Source organism: Lissotriton helveticus, chromosome 9 (genome assembly GCF_964261635.1).
Source record: "Lissotriton helveticus chromosome 9, aLisHel1.1, whole genome shotgun sequence".
Lineage (NCBI taxonomy): Eukaryota > Metazoa > Chordata > Amphibia > Caudata > Salamandridae > Lissotriton > Lissotriton helveticus.
In genome coordinates this window covers 871,157,723-871,176,335 of record NC_136070.1, presented here as the reverse complement: position 1 = coordinate 871,176,335, position 18,613 = coordinate 871,157,723, and the positions used below count along the sequence as shown (strand labels likewise).

The 18,613-nt window shown below is 50.4% G+C and overlaps 1 protein-coding gene across 1 annotated transcript in view; it reads right to left on the bottom strand.

Annotated features, from left to right (window-relative positions):
- The window catches only part of LOC144781936 (cytochrome P450 2G1-like), a 280,365-nt gene that overhangs the window by 23,307 nt on the left and 238,445 nt on the right, over nt 1-18,613 (bottom strand). Inside the window, exon 7 of the mRNA XM_078661022.1 lies at nt 7,775-7,962. Coding sequence (XP_078517148.1) covers nt 7,775-7,962 — 188 coding nt within the window. The remainder of the gene's footprint in view (nt 1-7,774; nt 7,963-18,613) is intronic.

The following is an 18,613-nucleotide window of genomic DNA, read 5'->3' as shown; positions in this document are numbered from 1 at the left end:
TCCCCTGGCAAGTGCCCACCCTGCCCGGGACATTGCCGCTGTTTCTGATTTATAATTTACCTCGAGGGAGGCCACCCCTCGGTAAATTCATCCCCCGCCTGCAGTGCCTGAGCCGGGCCGCCACGCTGCCCACGACGACCCGGAAGTGGTTGTCCGGCCGGCCAATCCGTGCGCGGCTGACCGGAAGTCCCGCCCACCGCAGCCGAGAGGACAGAGGAAGCCGGAAGCTGCCGGGAGCCGACCCCGGGATCCGGTGAGTGAGGAGGGAGAGCGGCGCCTGCCTTCCCAGGGCTCCCGAGACCAAGGGAGAGCCCCGGAGCCCAAGAGCCGCCGCAGCACGACCGGGAGCAGAGTGGAGCTCCCCGGTGTGGAGAGAGCCCCCGAGGAGCGAGAGCGGCAGCACCTTCCGGCAGAGACCCGGTGAGTGGGAGGCGTGAGGGTTCGGGAGGAGGGGGAGGCGTCGGGCACATTGCCGGTGCCCGCATCCCCCCCCAGTGCGAGGTCCAGGGTGTTCAGAAGCCCAAGGGGCCCTCCCTCAACACAGTGTTCCCCAGAGCGGTGCTCCTCGATCGCGGAGGCATCTCACCAGAGCCTGAGAGGCTCCATCCGGGGGAAGTGTTGCCTGTGTTCCGAGCCCAGCGAGGCTCCAACGACGGGGCATTTCGTTATCCCTGAGTGCCCCCATTGCTGTGTTCAAGAGCCCTGAGAGACTCTGGGAGGGCCATTGTTGCTTTGAGCCCGGAGAGGCTCTAGGGGCATCAGTTATTTTGAGCCTGGGAGGCTCAAGGGGACAGTTGTTTACTAAGAGCCCAGAGAGGCTCCACAGCGCCACATTTGTGTTAAGAGCCCAGAGAGGCTCTAGGGGGCACATCTTTGTTCTGGGGCATAGAGCCCAGCGAGGCTCCCACATTGGCCCCAGTATTGTCTCACACAGCTGCCCAGCATTTCGTGGGCAGCTGCTCCGTTTAGGCCCTGACATTGGGACACATGGACAGTCACAGGTGGTGACTTGTGAGTTTGGCGCAATTGTTATTGTTTTTACACCTCTGCATGTATTGTTGATGCATCATGTGTTTTCCTCTTTACACCTCTGAATGAATGTTATGCATTGCATCATGTGTTCTGTTCTTACACCCCTACAGGTATTGTGATGTGTAGGTGGTTGTTTTCTCCCTAGTACAGGTGGTGCTAGTGAGGTCCTGTTACCAGTAGTTACTGGTTGTGTGCTCTATTTTTATATTTTGTGCTACAGTGATTTTAGATTTTACATTCTAAAGTGCTATTTCTGAAAGTGTTACTTCTGATTCCTGACAGTGGTCCAGGTGGCCCTGTCTTGTACATATCCCCTGTAAATTCTGCCCGTGTCTCTGGCACATTGTAAAGTGTGTGTTTTATCTAATGTGTTTGGTGTAATACAAAGGCTATTTTTATATAACCTTGTGTGGAGTTTCCTTTGTGGTGGGTCCTGGGTGTTGTTGCTGGGGTGCGTGCGCAAATACTTAACTTACATCGCCTCCAAGTTTAGCCTTGCTGCTCGCGCCACGTTACCTAGAGGGTGAGCAGGGGTTATCTTGGCGTGTAACTCCCTTGCCCTGACTTGGCAGTGGTGGTCTCTGACTGACTTTGGCGAAAGCCCTGGCCAGCCGGGGATCCCATTTCCAACATTGGCGGCAAGCGGTGAGGATAAGGATTTGTGTTTGCGTTGTACCTTAGTAGCAGCTGGCTGCACCACAAAGCTCTGCATTTTAGATAACCACATTTTAGGGGATTGTTTTTGAAGTATCATATTTTCTTCTCCTGAAGGTATTCATTGTGCAATTGTGTCCAGTGCATTTGTCCCCCGCCCTGCGCCCAGAGTCTGGTACCTGTGTCACATGTGGTCAGGTTGAGAAGTCAGGGGTGGTAGAAACTGCCTTACTAGTCCGAGGGGGGGGGGTTGTGTGTGGATGAATGGTGTGTGGCACTAGGCAAGTGAGTGTGAGTTCCCTGGGATAGAGAGCTTGCTGATACCTTGTGAATTGTGTACTCCTGTGTTAGCTCAGACCCCTAGGTTCCCTGTGTGATCTCTTCTCTAGAACGTCCGCCAGAATGGAGCCTGCTTTTGATTTCTGTGTTCTGTTTAGATACAGTATGGGAGAGTTGGTAAGGTTCTGTGAAGAGAGAGACATAGGGGTGGATGAGTTAGACACTCAGTCCGAACTTAGGAGCAGCCTGATCCTGTGGCAAAAGGGTCAGTGGGATCTTGAGCGCAGTGAGGAAAGGGCCTGGGCCTCACGCCATGAGGGTGGTGGGTCTGTGGGGAGCCCTGAAGATTCAGAAGAGGAGGAAGAAGATGATAGCACAGGGACGCCAGCAGATAGTGAGGACCCCATAGATAGGGAGTCCCTTGCTGGGTCCAGCGTAGGAGGCAGCGCCTCATCCCTTTACCTGTCCCCAGAGGAGCTGGAAGATAGGAGGAGAGAAAGGGAGCACCAGCTGGCTTTAGAGAAGCTCAGGTTGGAGCATGCCCAGGCTAGGGCACAGCTGGGCGTTAGAAAGCAACAGCTGGAGGTTAAGAAGCAACAGCTGGAGACCGACAGGGTCTTAGCGCAGGAAAGGATAGAGGAGGCTGAGAGGGCCTCCACCAGAGGCAAAGTAGCTCTGGAGGGTAGACTATCCCCTGCGCGCAGTGTTGAGTGTCTGGATCCCCCAGGGAGGGTTGGGTCCAGTGGTGGCAGCTATTTAGATTTCAGTGTAAGAAATCCCAGTCCCAGTTCCCCCAGTCTGGTACCTGTTTCCCCAGAGGAGGAGTTAAGGTTGAAGTTCAGGGACAGTAGGAAACTGTCTCACCAGTCTTGGGAGGAATTTGAGGATGAATGTTGTGATACACTGTGGGCTTGGGTGCAAGTTCACACGAAAGATGATTTTGACGTCTTGTTTGGTCTGATGGTCAAAGAGCATCTGCTCAGTTGTTGTTCACCAGGGTTGCGCACACACCTGTTGGGGTGTGGATTGTCTAGCGCATGTGAGCTTGCAGATGAAGCAGACCGCTGGTAAAGGACTAGAGGTTCTCTAGAGTCATTAGGGAGTGACTCCAAAAGTAGTGGTTCAGGTATCTTCCAGCCCAGCGTGGTGGGAGAGGCTCAGTGTAGCCCAGCTAGGTCCCAGGATAGCGAGGAGGGTGTAGGGGCTCACTGCCTGGCTCAGTGGAGCAGGAGTGAGGGGGAGACCGAGGTTCCCCAGACGCCCGAAGCCCTGCCTCAGGACTTGGATGGTTTCTGTAGGGAACACCAGGTTGGGGACCTAGGCTGTCCTGTTAGTCCATTTGAGGAAGATCTCCCAGTGAGTAGAGGACCTGGAGCGTCTGTAAGCAGAGCTCCTGTGGTTCTAGAGGCTGGCAGTACCGCTCCGGTAGGGAGGGTACAGGAGTCCAGCGTGAGGAGTGATTGGGGGATGAGTTTCCCAGTGGATGCACCAGTGGACCAGGGACTAGCCAGTTGGGCTAGATCTTCTTGGGGGGACCCGGGTGGCGCCACTTATGGTCTGGGGGATCGTCACGCACTGTCAGGTGGACAGAGGGCGGGAGATCTACGCCAGACAGACGGTCACACAACAGATGTGTCCTTTGTTAGCCTCAGGGGGATTGTGTGTGAGTCCCCAGAAGTCCTGGAGTGCCAGGCAATTGTTCCACCGAAGGTTTTAGACCAGAGGTTGGAAGGCCAGGTTCAGGATCAGCCTGACCTGAAGGGTAGGACGACTGTAACCAGTGTCCTGACCGGTTCTTCTTCCAGATGAACTTCTCCAGGTGGGAGAGGACAGACCTCTGGAAGGGGGTGCAGAGGGTGGGAGAGCCCACCTCTGACCCCGGTGCAACCTGAGTGGATAAGCCCTGGGTTGGAATGGCGTTCTAGGTGTACCCCTCGCCGGAGGAGGAGGAACCCTAGGAGAAGAGGTAAGGGGAGGAGAGCCTTCCCTGAGACTCCTGGTCCGCCTGAGGTTGTAGGCCCCAGGCTGGAGAACCAGTGGCAGTCTAGTCCTGTCCTGCAGACAGGAAGAGTGGAGAATGGCTCCTATGGGCCAGGGGTTACTACCCCCCGCTCTGCGAATAGGCAAGGACCAGTGACACCTGGGTGGCCCAGGGCCTGGTCCTGGCCGCGGACAGCTTGGGAGTACCAGTGGGGTAGCCCAGTTGGTCCAGACAGTGTGTTTAGAAGGAATCCCATGGGTTCACAGTGGCATAGAACAGGAGGGTGTCCCTGCAGTTGTGGGCCCGCGTCCGTGTTCTATCGCCCCAAGCAGGGAAGTCCATCACGGTGGTGATTGTTCTCCCCTGCGTTTTGGCTGGAAGAGGGTTGTGTTGGACTTGGGCCTTAGGGCAGGTTCACCCCTAGACTTTTTGCTTTAAATGGTGACCTGGCAATGGTAATTTTTGGGATTCTGCGCACTTTCACTGTGTCCCAGTGGAAAGTGCGTGCGCACTCTGAGTGCATGTGCTGAGCTAGGCCTGCCCGCCCATAGGAATGCATGGGGAATGTATGTGTCCCTGGTAGTTCCTGATGCGTGGGGTGTACAGGCTTGAGTCTGGTATGTGTGAACTCGTGAGAGTGAATGCTGCGAGATGGTGTATGCAGAATGTATGTGTCTAGTAGGTAAGCGCCATTTCTAGACATGGCTGTACGTGTGCTGTGAGGGTGCTGGCGTGTGATTGGCTGGAGCTGGCTGGCATGCCAGGCTCCAGGAAGTCTGGATGGGTCTGCCCGGTGGTGAGTGGGAGGCGTGAGGGTTCGGGAGGAGGGGGAGGCGTCGGGGCACATTGCCGGTGCCCTCATCCCCCCCCCAGTGAGAGGTCCAGGGTGTTCAGAAGCCCAAGGGGCCCTCCCTCAACACAGTGTTCCCCAGAGCGGTGCTCCTCGATCGCAGAGGCATCTCACCAGAGCCTGAGAGGCTCCATCCGGGGGCAGTGTTGCCTGTGTTCCGAGCCCAGCGAGGCTCCAACGACGGGGCATTTTGTTAACCCTGAGTGCCCCCATTGCTGTGTTCAAGAGCCCTGAGAGACTCTGGGAGGGCCATTGTTGTTTTGAGCCCGGAGAGTCTCTAGGGGCATCAGTTATTTTGAGCCTGGGAGGCTCAAGGGGACAGTTGTTTACTAAGAGCCCAGAGAGGCTCCACAGCGCCACATTTGTGTTAAGAGCCCAGAGAGGCTCTAGAGGGCACATCTTTGTTCTGGGGCATAGAGCCCAGCGAGGCTCCCACGTTGGCCCCAGTATTGTCTCACACAGCTGCCCAGCATTTCGTGGGCAGCTGCTCCGTTTAGGCCCTGACATTGGGACACATCGACAGTCACAGGTGGTGACTTGTGAGTTTGGCGCAATTGTTATTGTTTTTACACCTCTGAATGTATTTTTGATGCATCATGTGTTTTCCTCTTTACACCTCTGAATGAATGTTATGCATTGCATCATGTCTTCTGTTCTTACACCCCTACAGGTATTATGATGTGTAGGTGGTTGTTTTCTCCCTAGTACAGGTGGTGCTAGTGAGGTCCTGTTACCAGTAGTTACTGGTTGTGTGCTCTATTTTTATATTTTGTGCTACTGTGATTTTAGATTTTACATTCTAAAGTGCTATTTCTGAAAGTGTTACTTCTGATTCCTGACAGTGGTCCAGGTGGCCCTGTCTTGTACATATCCCCTGTAAATTCTGCCCGTGCCTCTGGCACATTGTAAAGTGTGTGTTTTATCTAATGTGTTTGGTGTAATACAAAGGCTATTTTTATATAACCTTGTGTGGAGTTTCCTTTGTGGTGGGTCCTGGGTGTTGTTGCTGGGGTGCGTGCGCAAATACTTAACTTACATCGCCTCCAAGTTTAGCCTTGCTGCTCGCGCCACGTTACCTAGAGGGTGAGCAGGGGTTATCTTGGCGTGTAACTCCCTTGCCCTGACTTGGCAGTGGTGGTCTCTGACTGACTTTGGCAAAAGCCCTGGCCAGCCGGGGATCCCATTTCCAACACTTGTGAAGTAGTATGTTTTGCCCTCCCAGCTTTGGTTTTGAATTTGTGAGGGCATGAGAATGTCCGACTTGGGACTGAGCTGGTTTGTACATTTGATGTGGGTGGGATAGGTAGGCAATATACGCAGCCTGTATCACCTATCATGTGCTGGTCGCTGGGCCATCTAATAACGCTATGGCCAAAACTGGACAATCAACAGTCTTTATATAATAGATGGCATATCACTCATGAAAATCGACCCGAATCAGTTAGGGGACTTTCAATTTTAAGCCAAAAAGACTATCTTTTAGCAGTCTCCTGTCTAAAATTGCCCCTGCTTGAGCATTGAAAGTCTAAGAGGAAAATACAGTCCTCCGTATTTAAAAAAACATAAAAAATCCTATTTTCTCCCTGGAGTTTTATATAGCGCAAACTTGACCTGAAAGAATCAGGTATCATAGCTCTTTACATGAGCACCATTAGCGTTACACAAGGACACATTCATTTTTGTTAGACACAGTGCAGATTTCCAAGCCCCTTGTGCTGCCAGTATGTCACTTTTTGTGACACACTGGCAGCGCATTTCTCTACCCCATATTTACAGTAATAGGAAAAGCCACCCTGCATGGCTTTTCCTGTCCTTGTAAAAACTGCCCCTTACACGCAGCACTTTGCGTGAAAGGGGCGTCCCATGGGAGAGGGGTTGGCCTAACGGCTAAGGCGCTCGACCTCGGACCTGGGGAACTCGGTTCGAGTCTCGGTAACGACGCCAAAAACCCCCTGTGATTCTGGGCAAATCACTTAATCTCCCCGTGCCTAAAAAAAAAAAAAAAAATGAAAGTGTCCTCATGTAACGTAACTGGTGCTATGTAAAGCGCTCTGATAACTGATTCGGTTCGGTTCTAGTTCGCGCTATATAAAAAAAAAAAAAAAAAAAAAAAACTCTGCATGGGTGTTCCTGTGGGTGTTCCCACGCAACACCCATGGATCCAGACACATTTCCAGATTTAGGAGGAATCATAAACCTGGAAATGCGTCAGTATGCTACGCCACACTAGGGGTGATGCAGCGAGGCGCAATGAGGAGAAATGTTTTCATTTCTCCTCGTTGTTTTCCTCTTTCAATGCGTGCTGCATTCTACAGCACGCATTGAAAGAGGACAATGCCTGTAGTGATTGTTTTTGTGCATTAAGGTGCCCCTTCCTGCACAAAAATAATCTCCCCATGCCGCAGGCATCCTTGCACCATAGTGCAGGGGTGTCTGCACTGGCGCATGGCAGCTGTTTGTGCGCCAGCGCAGGAGAAAGCACAGGAATGCGACATATCATTGTAAATATGTCACACTCCTGTGCTCTCTGAAAGTGCTGCAGTGTGGTGCAGCCTAAGGGCATGCGGTTCCGCGCTGCAGCAATTTCTTGTAGATCTGCCATGGGGAGATTAAGTGATTCACCCAGAATCACAGGACGTTGAGCGTCACTGCCGAGACTCTAACCGGTTCCCCAGATTTGAGATTAACCACCTTAACCGTTAGGCCACATCCTCTCCTCTTCTTATTTTAAAATGTTGGCAAGTACGGTATATGGAGTTTATAATGTGCAATAGTCATATACTTTATTGTAAGAATCTGCTTATAGATTCCTGTCTACCATATCCCTTAACACTGTCCACTTGTGTGCTGCTCCTAAATCGATTCTAATGCCTCATCCTTTTTTTCTCAGGACTTTTCACAGGGAGCCCTTTAAACCCAAATAGTGTGCAAAACCACGAGTTGGAAAGCAGAGATGAATGCATTTGTTGAAATATTACCTTTGGAATGTTGTATCCTTGGAACACAGTGTCGCGCACAACTGCCCTGGGAACACCAAAAGGTATAAGGTTGGCAAATCTCTGGATCTCATGGCACACCGCGTCTGTGTAGGGCATCTTGCTCCTATCGTGCATGCTTGGCAGGCGGTCTCTGCCAATGACTCGGCCGATCTCCTCCTGCACTTTTTCTAGAAAAGATAGACAATGTAACAGACTCACAAACATACTTATATTGTATCTTATATCTGACATTTTGCTACTCAAGTCTTGCATTGTTAGAAGTATTGAGGTGTGTGTTCTGGTGGGACAGAGTGAGCGATGGTGCAGTGAGTTAAGATGTGGAATGTGGTTTTTGAGTTGGAGGCAAAAGCTATAGTAATTGTGGCGGAGCACACAAGGCGTGCTATATCTCTTATCAGCTGTCACTGGGTTAAACAATTTACTTTGTACAACAAACAATTTTGGGCAGGAGGGCCTTACCCGCGGCGCTCGGCGCTGCACTCTCCAGTGACCGATGTCCCACCGGCGGCCGTGAGATAAGAGGGTTGAGTGATCCTCCACGCTACGGGCGCCTGACCCGCGAACGCTCATTCGATGCTTGGGCGGCCTGTACCGACCTGTTCCCCGGCCCGTGCGCTGCGGTGGTGGCCCCCCCTCACCCTGAGAGTCGGAGCTGGAGCCAGGGGGTGAAGGGGGTCGATTTTCACGGACAGCGAGACACGTCGTGGGGGCCTGGACCTCGCTATAGCCTGTGGCCTTGGACTCAAGCCTGACTGTGTGTCGCCCTCTGAGAGGCGGAGGTGGAGGCCTACGCTGTGAGACCCCGGAGGTGGCGGCACCTGAGAAGTGCACTCGCGGCCCATGCTGCTACACAGGCCACATCCACCGTTTCATATCGCAGGGCCAGTGAGAAGAGGCTGGACAGGGAGGAAAGGAGGCATGCTCTAGTTGACATTTGCCTGTCTACACGGCGCTCCATATTGGCGATCGGAGGTGGGGATATACGCCGGGGTAATCTGACTCTGTGGAGGACGGTGGGGCCTGGACGGGCTGTGAGACATCCCACGCCATCTAGGACGCCGGGCCGGCATGGGCCTTGGAATACAAACTGGAACCGGGCTGTAGGTCGAGGCGCAGACCGAGACTACGGGCACGAGATATAAGACCCGAAGTAACGGACTTACAGCACAGGTGGCGGGAGGTGCAAGTTCCACGCAGAAGATACTACTTAGCATCGACAGCCATGGGGAAGAAAGACACGGTCACCAAAACTACCAAGCAGGGCCCCATGGATAACTTCGCTGCACCACGGCCATCCACTGAGGCCACGCCTATGATGCCAGGCGTGCGCTCAGACTCTGACTTGTTGATGGCTGCCATCCAGGCGTCCAGGACCGACATTCAGGAGTCCCGGGCAGCCCTGGAGGTCAAAATTGGCGAAGTTGGGTCGGAGGTGACGCTTTTGAGGCAAGATTTCCGGAAGTTGACTGACAGGGTGACTACGGCGGGGACGCGAATAGGCGAAGTGGAAGACTCGATCTCCACCCTGAGGAAAGATATGGCAGAGCTCCAAGCCTCTCATCGCCAACTGCTGTGGAAGGTGGACGATGCAGAAAACAGGGCGCGACGCAACAACCTGCGCTTTGCCGGCTTTAGAGAGGGATTTGAAGGGACGGACATGGCGGCCTTTCTCCACTCCTGGCTGACGACAACCTTCCCGGCAGCGCAGTTCTCGACTTGCTTCATCATGGAAAGGGCACATAGGGCCCTATTGGCAAGGCGACCAGAAGGAGCAAGACTCCGGCCTGTCATTGCACGCTTCCTCAACTTTGCGGTTCGGGACCTGATATTGAGAGAGTCCAGAAAGCTGGGGGAGATCAGCATGGAAAACACGAATATTATGATGTTCCCAGACTACAGCCAGGAAGTGCAAAAACAACGTCGCTCCTTTGAAGCGATCAAAGCAAAGCTGAGAGACATGAACATTACCTATATGCTGCTCTTCCCGGCAAAGCTAAAGGTGATCTATAAGGACAAAGCACATTTCTTTAACCATCCGGAGGATGCCTGGCAATGGCTGGAGGAACGACCCATACACCACAGGCAGGAGAACAACAGAAGAGACGGGCCGGACAGGCCAACTCCTCACAGTGCACAATGGGAGCGGCCAAAGGCCCAGTGACAAAGGGCACAAAGAAATAGGAGACAGACGCCACCTACGCCCTACCCGGGACGCGCCCCGATGAGCAGACGACAAGGACGATCAGCTTCACCCGGAAGGAGAGGCGCGACGGGATCTAGATTCAGTTGCCTGGACAGAACCGCCCGCTCGTAAGGAGACGAGAGAGAAGACTCAGAAGCCCACTCATCGGGAGGAGAAGAGGGAGGAGCGCGCTCCGTCAATGCACTGGAAAAGGCGATCCGGGATCTGGAACAGGACGCTACGGGGCATACGACCGATCTCCGACAGGACACGCAGGACTCACGTTCCTGAACAGGGGCAGTCCGGGCAGCTGAGATTGCAGCTCCTCGTTAAGGGGACACGCAAGTTGATACACCCTCCTTATACCTATTGATTTCATTGGTTGCTGACTTTTTTTGTACACATTCCTTAGCTCTGACTCTCGAGGCTGTTTATTTGGAAATGTATTGCATGTTCTACATTGAGCTGGGCAGAGTAGGTTGAAAGGGAGGGGGACCTCTGGGAGGGCGACAGACCCTCTCCTACCGACAGTTCCGCCTTGCAGAGGGATGGGACTGAAAGGGGAGGGAGGTGGGGTGGGGGGAGTGGGGGGAGTTCAGTTTTGTTGAATTTGATTAGATGGGCTGGTTGGGGTAGGGGCGGGCAGAGGTTGTTGGGAAAGGGCAGTTGGATGGGAGGGGGATGGACGACATGAGTAATGTATTCACCTGTCAGACGGGCACACACGCTAGCCACCATGCACCACTACGAGTTTTGCATTGCCACCAGAAATTCTTTGACACACAGGGTTGGCAGCACTTGTACGCTCCGTGGCCTCGGCCAGCGCGAGGCGTCAGAGCCCTTTTGATGAGATTATATCAAGATGGATATGGGGACTCCGGATAGACCCACGTTGCATGGGGAAGATTTCAAGGTGATGACCTGGAATGTTAATGGTCTTGGCTGTAGGATTAAGAGAGGTCTGGTTAACAACTATATAAAGCGCTCTGGAGCAGACATGATACTCCTACAGGAAACACATCTGAAGGGTACGAAATGTGCCTTCCTAGCGAGAGGGCAATATACAGTCCTGGCCCACGCCGGGTTTACCTCTGGATCAAGGGGGGTTGCGATACTGATAAAGAAATGCCCACCAATGAAAGTAGTGCAACTCTGGACCGACCCACAGGGGACGTATGTAGGAGTGAGAGGGATGTGGGAAAGGAGGGAATACACATTTATTTCTGCCTACGCCCCACCCAAATTACAGACGGATACGCTCCGGGGTATATCAGACATTATACTTAACACATCAGACATGGTGCAGATCCTTGGAGGGTATTTCAATGATGTAATGAGTCCACCGGTGGATAGGACAGGAGATCGCGATCGCCCCACGACCCTGACTCCGTTGGCCAAAACCATGGCTACCCTTGGCCTGATAGACGTGTGGAGGTGGTTACACCCGACGGCGCAGACGTTTTTCTACTTTTCTGGAGCCCACAAGGTCTACTCCCGCCTTGACTATATTTTCATGCCGAGACAGATGCTACAGATGTCAGATTCGGCGGAGTACTGTGCTCGAGGGGTGTCCGATCACTCACCACTGATATTAGCTGTGGGCAGGAGGAGACGAGTCGGACCTAGCATTCTTCGGCTCTCAGCCTGGGACCTGCAGAGCCCAGAACTTCTGAAGGGACTGCGAGCCGATGTTAAGGTATACTTGGCTGAAAAGGTAGGGACCGTGGACTCCAAGGTGGTCTTATGGGAAGCGCTTAAAGTGGTGCCTAGAGATAGGGCGCATTGTCGTCTGGCGGACGCCAGGAAGAAGGAACAGGCAGAGATCTTAGCGCTGGAAACGCAGATAGTGCAATTGGAGACGGAACATTACCGGTCTAAAGACCCAGGGACCTTGTGACAACTGGTAGATTTTCAAGCCCAATACCGACAAGTAGTGACTGGGGAGGCCAAGTAACAGGCGCTGGCTACCCTACACCGCGTTTATGATGTGGGTGATAAGTCCGGGAAGCTTCTGGTATGGTTAAGTAGAAAAGAGAAGGATGAGAGATGGGTGGATAGAGTCAGGATGGGTTTGAATGCATGGGCGTGCACTGATGATGAGATAGCAGATGCTTTCTCTGACTACTATGGGGCTTTCTATGAGGCCCGTGATCTGGGGACCAAGGAAGACGCACTGACCTATATAGCAACTATTGATATCCCGAAGCTTGACGAGACAGACTGCGAGGACTTAGAGGCCGATATTACGGTAGAAGAGGTTAGAATAGCACTCACGAAACTTCGAGCGGGTAAAGCCCCAGGCCCCAATGGATTCCCCGCGGAGTTCTTCAAGAAGACGGCAGACCTTTTAACTAAACATCTTTTGGGCCTGTTCCGGGATGCTGAACAGGAGGGCCACTTCCCCCTAGACCTCAGACAGGCCATGATTGTCCCAATTCATAAGGCGGGAAAGCCTCCAGATAACTGCGCGTCTTACTGAATGTCGAGGCAAAGTTTTATGCCACGGTCCTGGCTCTTCGATTAAGACGAGTCATACCGCGCCTGGTACATATGGACCAGACAGGGTTCATTCCGGAAAGGGCGACTAGATACAATCTCCGTAGGACACATGACTGGCTCTGTGAGGTGGAGGGTAGAACGGAGCCTCACTGGTTCCTGTCTTTAGACGCTGAGAAGGCGTTTGATGCAGTGCATTGGCCCTTCTTAGAGGGAGTCCTGGAGCATCTGGGCTTTGGGCCCAAGTTTCGATGCAGGGTTCGCCTCCTCTACTCAGACCCTAGTGCCTGAGTCAGGGTCAATGGGGCGATGTCTAAGGCCTTTCCCATACAGAGGGGAACACGGCAGGGGTGCCCCCTGTCACCCCTCCTGTTTACCTTAACTATCGAGGTTGCGGCATGCGCGATTAGGCAAAACCCTAGGGTGACGGGCTTTCGAGTGGGGCAGGCAGGACTGCAGGAGGAGAAACTGTCCCTTTATGCTGATGATGTGCTGCTGTATGTGACAAACCCGGAGACTACCATACCTGCGCTTTTCTATGAACTAGACCAGTATGGGGCCAGATCTGGATACCAAATCAATTGGCATAAGTCGACACTTTACGATCCCCGGGGACGGACAGAGTGGCCTGAGCTACCAGACAGACTGCAGACGACTAATGTGGGTTTCCTATACCTCGGGATATTTATAACAAAGGACAGGAACATCTCCTATGACCGCAATATTAACCGTGTCGTTAGTAATTTTAAACTAGATGCGAGTAGATGGCAATTGCTCCCCCTGACACTTCTTGGGCGGGCAGCCATGTTCAAAATGGTCTCATTACCGAGATTCCTTTATGCATTTCAAAATGAATATTTTCTATTACAGCCCAAGATTTTTTCAGAAGTGCATGCGGAACTGAGGTCCTACTTGTGGCTAGGAAAGCACCCCAGGGTTGCGTTGGCGACCCTACAGAGAAACCAGTATGATGGGGGAATTTCACTTCCCGACCTAGAGGCTTACTACTGGGCAGAACACCTGGCGCCCATCAATGAATGGATCCATGCACCGGCCACACATCCTACTTACGCACTAGAAAGACACACTATGGGCACGCACAATTGCTTACACTACATATATGAGGGGAAAGGACGAGCCAGGCTCCTCCCGGCCACTAGACTCACATTAGGAGCGTGGCAGAAGGCCACGAAAGCTACGGGATGCACACATAGACCCTCGAGGCAGACCCCGATTTGGAACTGCTCATGGCTGAAAGAACTCAGTAAGTTAAAAGGCTTCCGAGGATGGGATGATATAGACATTTCCTCCTTGGGGGACGTGGTAAAGAGCGGGACTCTGAAGTCATTTCAGTCCCTACAGGCGGAATTTGGGCTGCACCGCTCCCAGTTTTTCAAATATATACAATTCAGGCATGCTTGGCAGGCGGAAGGGACATTGCAGAAGGCACTTCCTGAATATGCCCTTCTGGAAGGCCGCCTGCTGCAGGAAATGATCCCCAAAAAAGCTGTATCCCTGATATATAAGTCAATCATGAATAATAAACCAGATAGGCTGACTGGACTTCGAGCCGTTTGGGAGAGAGAAGTGGGAGAGATGGATGATGTAGACTGGGGGGTAGTATTGATGCACCCTAGGGAGGTAGCAATTAAATCGCGACTCCGCTTAATACAATTTAAGATCCTACACAGGGTATACTTCGACAGGCAGCGGCTCTTTAGGATGGGGAGAGTGTCTGACCCTAGCTGTTTGCGATGTGGAATGGCGAATGGAGATTTCTTACATATAGTGTGGTCGTGCTCACATATACAAACCTATTGGGGGGAGGTCACCGCTGAACTGGGTGAGGTATTAGAGATGGATATCCCATTGGACCCGAAGCTCATTCTCCTGGGGATGACGAATGATGTGGACCTGGCCCGCCCACTGCTGATCTTCTTGGCCTTAGCGCTGGTAGTAGCCAAGAGGGACATAGCCAAGAAATGGGGGGCGCCAGATACACCCCAATTAGGAGAATGGAGGAGGGGAATAGACTTGTACATGGCGGCCAAAAGGGTCACGTATAGGGCGAGAGGGTGCCCCAAGAAATTTCGCAGAGTATGGGGCAAGTGGAGGCGATACCATGGTTTGGATGGTGGACTATGAGACTTGCCGCTTCTGTGTAACTGGGATGCGTACACAAGAAAGAGCCATTCATGCTCGAGAGACTATGCATTACGAAAGTGTTGAGCGACAATTACTGCATATGTATTTGATGATTGGTGGGGAGAACCTAACTTTTGCTGGAATGTGTGGGGGGGGGGGGTGGGGGGTGTGGGGCCTTTTGCTTGACAGTGACGTGCTTGTACTGTACTTGTTTCCAGGTGCTGAAAATAATAAAAATGATTTAAAAAAAATAATAATAACGAATTCAGTATTCACTGCTGTAACATGTTCATAAGAAATGCATGCGATCTTAATGTGTGTGCAATGTGTTCAAACATAAAGTCTCTCCAGTATCTAAAAGCAATATTTGATAACCCATTATGTCAAATGTCTATAATTTCAGGAATGGCTCTATTTATGTGTTCATTTGATAGAGATAAATACCTTTCCCATTGTAGTTAAAAGGCATCCTGCCACAATGTTCCCATTAAATTACTATCAGATCATGCTAAAGATACAAGGATACCAAAATATTTAAGAGCGGGTTCTCAAACCAAGGGTAATGTTCACCGGTTATGTGTGAGGAAGGTTTGCGAAGGTGCATTGGTGATGTGTGAAATGGCCCTCATTATTGTCATTACCTTCCCACATACTACTAGCAACCAAATACAAAGCTTTCTGTTTCAAGTTAGCTTGATGTAAAAAGTGAATAATATATAGAAACACACATGAACGAATAAGCATTTCTGTGGTTAGGCTATTTCTAAAATCGTATTGTTGTTTCTAGCAAGGCAGGTGCATTGGTAAACAGTGTAGTTAGTCCAGGATCACACACCATAGTCACAAGGAGATCACCGGATTACACCACAGGTTTGTTGCTTCCATTTAATTGACAATAGAGCTTTAGAGCAGGGCTCATTTTTTAATGTACATGTGACCGTTAAGCATATAATATCTGGGCAAAAAATTCACAAACTGTTAATTGTTTGAAGTGTTAGATAACACTCTTGGAGAGGGAATGTTGGTGGATTGTACATTCAGTTGCAGTTATATGTGAATTGCTATTTAAATTAAAATGAAACAGATTAAAAATGAAAATGCACAGATAATTAGTTTTTGCTGGGGGATTTGGGATGGGGCACACTGTGTGGTCTGGATGTTGTTGATTGTGGGGCATGAGGCTCTGACATAGGATTGGCTGTGCCGTGGTTGATCTAACAAAGTTAGCTGTTATGTCCTAGGGCCGTTGGTCTTTTGTCTTAGATGGGTGATTTTCAGGAAATTTGGAGATGGAGCTTGAGAAGTGTTCCCCTGGGCTGGCCCTCTGTCATGCTACTGGTTTTCTACGTGAATCGCCCAAGAGAAATGCAGCCAAGCTTTTGTGATGAGCAACAATCTTGCGAATGGGCGGCCACACTTGCAGGAATCAGGTGCTTACTTCGCAATGGAAGTCTATACTAGTAGCTGAAGAAGAATCTCAACAAAACCAACATCACTGATCAAAGAGGAAACAAGCATTGTTAAGTGCTTAAGGTTACGTCTTTGTGATTAATGATTTTTTTTTGGTAAGCTTTAAGTTGGAGAGCAGTTGTGCAATATAATTTAAAGAAACTCCGTAAAAGTGCTATGACTTGTTTTTAGAGAAAGCATTTTGCTAACGTACATATGAAGGTACTTCTTTTACTTCCAACCAATAAACGTTTTGGTAAAGGAAACCGCAACATACACCTCTGTCATGTCAGAAATAAAGACACAATAGGCGCAGAACATAGCCTCGCCCAATTAAGATGCATTAGGTAAATTAGAATAATATATGAAGTCGGCAGAAGGGTGTAAACTTCAGCAATAAATTAGCTACAAGTACTGTGTGGAGGTAGAAGGTTGTACTTCTGGGCTAGCCGACAGCCACTGAAGTGTAAACTATTCTGCTCCTGCCATCGTCTCTTCCTTTCAACATTTGAACTCTTTCCTGTGCACTGCGACCAGTAAATGGTACCTACTGCCTGTGAGGTAAGGCTTTAGGTTGAAACCAGGAAAAGACTGCTAACAAGGGTGTGAGGGATATCTAAAAGTCATCTTCCACTGACAGTCTAATGTTAAGACTCATTGGCTAGCCTTAGGAGATGGTACTTTATCATCAATAGACCTTCAATGTCTCCTTGCCCTATTGACAACAGCTCACATTTCAATATCTGGTGACATTTATTTTCAAAAGTATTGGTTTCCTCATATGAGCCAAAATTCACCTGAAACACTCTATGCTACATAGAAAACACTAAACAGTTCAGCAGGAGGCTGCAATTCTCAAAAAAGAATTACAAATAGTGATACTGTCATATGAGTGCGGGATATTCTCTTATCTTTTCTTGTGCTTATAAGTGCTTTTTTATTTGTGAGGTCCATGTAGAGAGCCATCCTTCACAGTTGTATGCCCTCTATGAAAACATACTTTTTAAGACAAGCCATATAAGTTCTCTAAAAGTAATATAGCAATTACAGTGTTCTACAATTTAAAATACATACAAGAAAGCTTGAGAAAAACGGGGTTTCCAATAATAAAAATCATACAATTAATTTAAAAAATGAAAACATATTAAGTTATTTTAAAGAGGACACGGACTACGGACATAGGAGGAGGAAGGGTGATTAAACAACAACATGAGAGGAGGGTGTGTAAATAACCGACATGGTAGTAGTGTGGGAAGACCACAGATGGCACAGGGGGAGGGGTAAGGGAGAAGAAGTGGGAAAGTAACCATGTGTTGTGCAGATGCAAGGTAAACAAGCATTGGCAGGTTTGAGGGGCGTCCACACAGTGTGGTGGGTTAATGCACTGGCTTTGATCTGTAAGGTCCGCTCCCGGGTAATCAATTACAAAGCTCTGTTATCCAATGCCACGGAGCTGAGGTAGCTGTTTGTCAGCCTCGGGCGGATGGTCAGGAAATTCACCTAGGTCTGGGGCATCGAGAGGATCTCATTCGGCCGACTCAGTTTAGAAAAATGGCTTCGCAGTTGGGATCACAGTACCTTGTCATCACAGTTGTTAGCCAGGTCTGGGTGCTAGTGCCCCCCAAAGCAAGGAGCGGGGCCCGCACCTTTGATGGCTGTGGTCTCAACGAAGAGCCTGCAGAAATGCAAAGTATCCCTTTGTCTCTGCCTTACCCTTAGTTACTGGGGCAATGCATTTGAGAGAAAGAGAGTGGCACTGAGAGCCACTGCAGTGGCTTTGGAGGCGACTTGCTGAATTTGGCCAAGGAAATCACCGAATCCTTTGGGTGGTGATGAAGTAGTGAGATGGGGTTTCAGCCAGTGTTGGTGGGGGGGAGGTGGCAATATTCATGGCAGATTAAAGATAACAGAAGGTGTGAATGGATTTTTAAAAAAAGTTCCACAAAAGTCGATGAACACAGTACTTGGGCCTCAGGACACTCCTAAGAGCAATGACACAAGGAAGTACAGGAAATAGTCTGCTACAGCCAACCGAAAGTGGGTAAAAGTAAGTGGCCAGCACAGGAACCAACGTAAAGCAAGGTGACGGGATGAAAGATCCTTTCAAGATATTTATTAACAATAGATTTCACAAGCACAGTGTTGTGCAGTTGAAACCTAAACAGGAAAGCAACAGATGTCTACATGGAGGTCAAAGGTGCCGCATTCTTCTAGTCCAAGACCTAATAAAGAAAGATCAAAGTATACGTACCAAATGCTCTACTGTCTCTGTTACCATCTGCTGTTTGACTCAGCTGCTCTGTATAACAGGAAGTGCGCGGCTTCCGGCTGTAATGTAGGCATGGATTATGAAGTAGGCAAACAGATGCCTGCCTTAACCACTATCGGCAGATTTAACACACAAAGGGAGGAGGAATCATGGGGGAACAGGCAAGGGAAATATAAAGAAACCGGACGGCTGGAAAAAAGGAATAAGGGAGTAGAAAGGGGAGCCATCTCAACCCCCATTAAACACACACCCAGCCCCAACCGATGGTAAGAACAAA